Source organism: Gavialis gangeticus, unplaced genomic scaffold (genome assembly GCF_001723915.1).
Source record: "Gavialis gangeticus isolate Ggan-Ray unplaced genomic scaffold, GavGan_comp1, whole genome shotgun sequence".
Taxonomy (NCBI): Eukaryota; Metazoa; Chordata; order Crocodylia; family Gavialidae; genus Gavialis; species Gavialis gangeticus.
In genome coordinates this window covers 42,488,639-42,492,559 of record NW_017729008.1, presented here as the reverse complement: position 1 = coordinate 42,492,559, position 3,921 = coordinate 42,488,639, and the positions used below count along the sequence as shown (strand labels likewise).

The following is a 3,921-nucleotide window of genomic DNA, read 5'->3' as shown; positions in this document are numbered from 1 at the left end:
CCAAGACATCTGCCAGCAGAGACAGGGACATGGAAAGGAGGCCTAAATCGGTCAGCCACAGGTAGGTATGACAGACTGGAAGAGACCTTCCACTAGCAAAGCCCAAGGGGGGCAACCTATTTGGCCCCACTGCATCCCCAATTGCAGGAAAAGTAAAAGAACTTAGATTTCTACCACGGTATCAGTCCTGGACCCTTCTTTGAGGCTCTGTATCAGTCTCTGGGTACCCAGTAAGTTTATAACTTCAAACCTTTCTATTTGTTAAGAGAGAGAAAGGTTTTCTACTGGTTCTTTCCATGCCAGACCCTCCTAGTTCCTGCAAAAAAGGGACAGGGGCTCTATTAATCCATCCTTCTTACCCATGAGACATTATATTTTGAATTCTCTTTCATGGATTGTAGAGAAGCAAGGCTGAGAGTGACCTCCAGAGGTCATCTAGTCCAACCCCCTGCCTGAGGCAGGATCAATCCTATCCAAACCACCCTAGACAAATCCATGCTCCAAACTCTTAGGGAAACTAGTCAATCCTGACACAAGACATAGCACCCTAATCTGCCACGAGTGAAGCCAGGGGACCACGGCAGCCAATGTCCTGCTGCTACAAAGGTTGTTAAAGCAGACCTCACTGCTCCATACACAGGAAGACAAACACACTCACAGTCTGTTCCTGTCTGACCATGGGTTAAAGTTTCTTCCTCACTCCCGATATGGTATCGGTCTGCCCCCGAGCAGAGGGACCAGACCACCTAGGAAGGAATCTCTGGTTTGGTTCTAGCAGGAGCACTGGCACAGCCCAGTCAAAATCCCCAGCCCTAGCTGCCACCAAGATCCCATGACTCTGAGAAAGGCTTTAAAAAAACAGAAACCAAAATTCCTGACACTTGTAGCAACAGGAAGGGAAAAAATCCCCTCCCAGTCCAATGCAGCAACCAGCAAAGCCAAAAAGCCTGGGAAATACCCCCAGGAAAACACAGGCATAGCTGTGCTAGAGCACCCCGATCAACCTCCGCTTGAACACCTCTGGTGACGGAGAGCCCACAACTTCCCTGGGCACCTACTCCACTCTGCGTCCTATTGCCAATCCCAGTTCCCGTTTCCCAGCGTCTCCAGCAGCAACATGACATTAATCAGAGCCACCAGTTTCACTGCTCTGCAAAGGATTTGTCACAGCAGAAACAAAACTAGCTAAATCATTAAAAGTTACCTAAAAAGCTACACTCTGCTGCTGCTTGGCAAAGTGCCGAGGAGAACCACCAAAAAATCGCTGCCCCTGCGCTTGTAGGCAAGGAAATAATGTTTACAGCCTCCCAGCGGCATCTTGGCAACCTTCGCAACTGCACAGTTAGGCGATTTACTGAATGAAGACTGAAATCCAGAGGGAAATAACGGCTCATCCACCCCACACCTGCCCAGGAGGGAATTCAAGTCAACTGTCCAAACCTTGACTAAATTGTTAAACCTTAACCGGTGGACGCTACCGCAGTCTGCACGCAAACAACAAGCACAAGTTAGACAGGGCGCTTTTGAGCCTGATAGTGAGCAGTACATTGGAGATCAGACGAGGCAATGTGAGCGAGCTCCAGGTATTTTCTGTCCTTGGCAGCATGGAGGCTGCCAACAAGATGGCGCGCAAGCGCTGGCTGCGGATTGAAGGTTATTTTTACTCCACAGACAGTTGGCTGGTCGGAAAGGAGGGGTTGCTGTGCACAGGGTAAAAGGAGGCCGATTCTGGGGCATCTGATGCACTATCATGTCATGGCCGATCAATGAGTTTTGACACGGCAGCTCCTCCAGTCAAAATGCTAGACGCGTCCACGCGCTGCAGGTTCCTCGCTGAAGTCTCGGGGCTTCCCACAGGCACCAGGTGTGCGTGACACAGCGCGCCCGTGAAAGGATCCCGACGCACCTCGGGGGGGAAATCGCCTGGCTGAGAATCACTGCTTTAGCCCCGCGGACACCATGTGGCCCCGTATCACCTGGTTCGCTCTGGCCCCACTGACACTGTACGGTCGCTTAATCACCCGGTTGAGAATCACTGCTCTAACCCCACTGACATGATACATCCCCATATTGCCTGGCTGCGACTCATTGCTTTATTCCACTGACATCATACGTCCCCCTACCACCCGACTGAGAATCACTGCTCTAACCCCACTGGCCTCATATGGCCAAGTATCGCCGGGTTAAGAATCACTGCTTTAGCCCCACTGACACCATGTGGCCCCGAATGGCCCGGTTGAGAATCACTGCTGTGGCCCGGCAGCCACCATCGGGGCCCCTAGAACGCTTGCACGACGGCGGCCGGGAAGGGCCCTCCCCGCGGGGACAGGTCCGCCGCTATCCCAGCAGCCCCTGCGCGCGGCGGGCGCGACCAACCCGGCACCGCTCTACGTCACAGACCCGGAAGCGTCGCGGACCGGCCTCCCCGGCCCCACCCGTTCCTACCGGCCTCCTCGTCCTTCTTGTCGAACTTTTTAATCATGTCGCGGCCACTCGCTGCCCCTCAGAGATGCGGCCACGAGGGAACTTCCCCCGGAAGACCCGCCCTGCCAGCCGCAGCAGCGTGCCTTCTCATTGGCCCGCGGAGCTGCCTGTCAGAGCGGACGCTCGCCGGCTGAGAGAGGCGGGACTCGCTCAGGCCGGGAGGGGGGGTCTTAAAGGCGCAGCGGCCTTATTTTAGAGCAGAGCCCACGCTCTCTGAGCCGCCCGGCCCAGCCAGGAGTGAAGCGTCTCCCTGTGCCTCCCTCACTGCGAGGCTGCACAATGTCGCCGTCCAGCAGTCAGAGCCGTCCTGGGCCAACAGTGCAGGGCTGTCTTCCTTGCTCCCCTTTATTCCCGTCGCGGGGCAGAGCATCCCTGAGCAGTGCTCGCCATGTCCATTCGAGGGCACGTGGCCCCCATGCACCGCCCGGGCTGGGCAGCACCTGCCCCTCCACTCGATCTGTGCTCCCTTCCCTCCATAGACTTACCTGCAGGGAGCTGCTCTCTGTATTTCCCAACCACGTGCATGTGGCACCCCCAGCTCCCACTGCATCCTGCCCCCAGCAGCCCCTGGCAGGCTGGAGCGCTTCCCGCCTGCAAAGGGAAACCTGCCGCTTCCCAATTTGCAGACACCAATCCATGATGAGCGCCATCCCGCAGTCCCGCAGCCCAGATTGGCACTTGAGGTTCCCATTGCAGGACTGTCCCACCCAGCGCGGGACGGGCGGTCACCCTAGTCCGGTGCGTCTCCCCTTGGCACTCTATTTATTAACCTTGGACCATCACTCCCATCCCTGGTTTTTTATTATTTGTCCCCAACAATCACCTTTTCTCTAGCCTCCCCATCTGAGGGGGGTGAATAGGTTACCTGGACGTCCCTCAAGGTGACAAATAAGCCTGTTTACCCTACAGTGCAAATGTTTGACCCACGCTCTACTTACTTTGCAGCTGTGAGTTCACTGAAAGTCAACGTTTTGGGGGTTTTTTTAATTTTGAAGGAAAAATTTTCGTGTCCCAGGCCAAATTAGTCAAATCCAGTGCAACTCCATTTGGATCATCCAAGATGATGTGACCCTGCTACTGGGAAGCAGCCTCCACCCAAGCCTTAGGTCTTCAGACTCTTCCAAATCCTTTGGCGGGCATCCTATGTGCAGGCCCAAGCCCAGAGGCTTGGGGTTCGGATGCCCCCGAGTTTCACTTCCCCTCAGCCGTACGGCTGCAGGAACAAGCTGAGGAGGAGTGAAAGTTAGAGGGTTTTTTGTTTTTTAATGAACATTTTTCGCGTTCCAAGCCAAATCAGCCAAACCAAAATCCAAATCTGTGAGTTAGTCAAGAACCACAGAATCATAGAATCACAGAAGTCGGGTCGGAAGGGACCTTGTAGATCTTCAGGTCCGACCCCCCGCCTGGGCGGGAGAAAAGACTGGACTCAAATGAGTC

The 3,921-nt window shown here is 54.7% G+C and overlaps 1 protein-coding gene across 5 annotated transcripts in view; it reads right to left on the bottom strand.

Moving 5' to 3' along the window:
• Positions 1-3,921, bottom strand: part of COPG2 (coatomer protein complex subunit gamma 2) — a 770,521-nt gene that overhangs the window by 46,448 nt on the left and 720,152 nt on the right. For 2 of the 5 annotated variants that reach the window (XM_019509641.1, XM_019509643.1), the window contains exon 1: positions 2,446-2,547. In XM_019509641.1, the coding sequence (XP_019365186.1) occupies positions 2,446-2,482 (37 nt within the window). In that variant the 5' untranslated portion in view covers positions 2,483-2,547. Of the gene's footprint in view, positions 1-1,004; positions 1,019-2,400; positions 2,548-3,921 lie in introns of those variants that run through there. The other 3 variants (XM_019509640.1, XM_019509639.1, XM_019509642.1) reach the window with 3 other exon arrangements.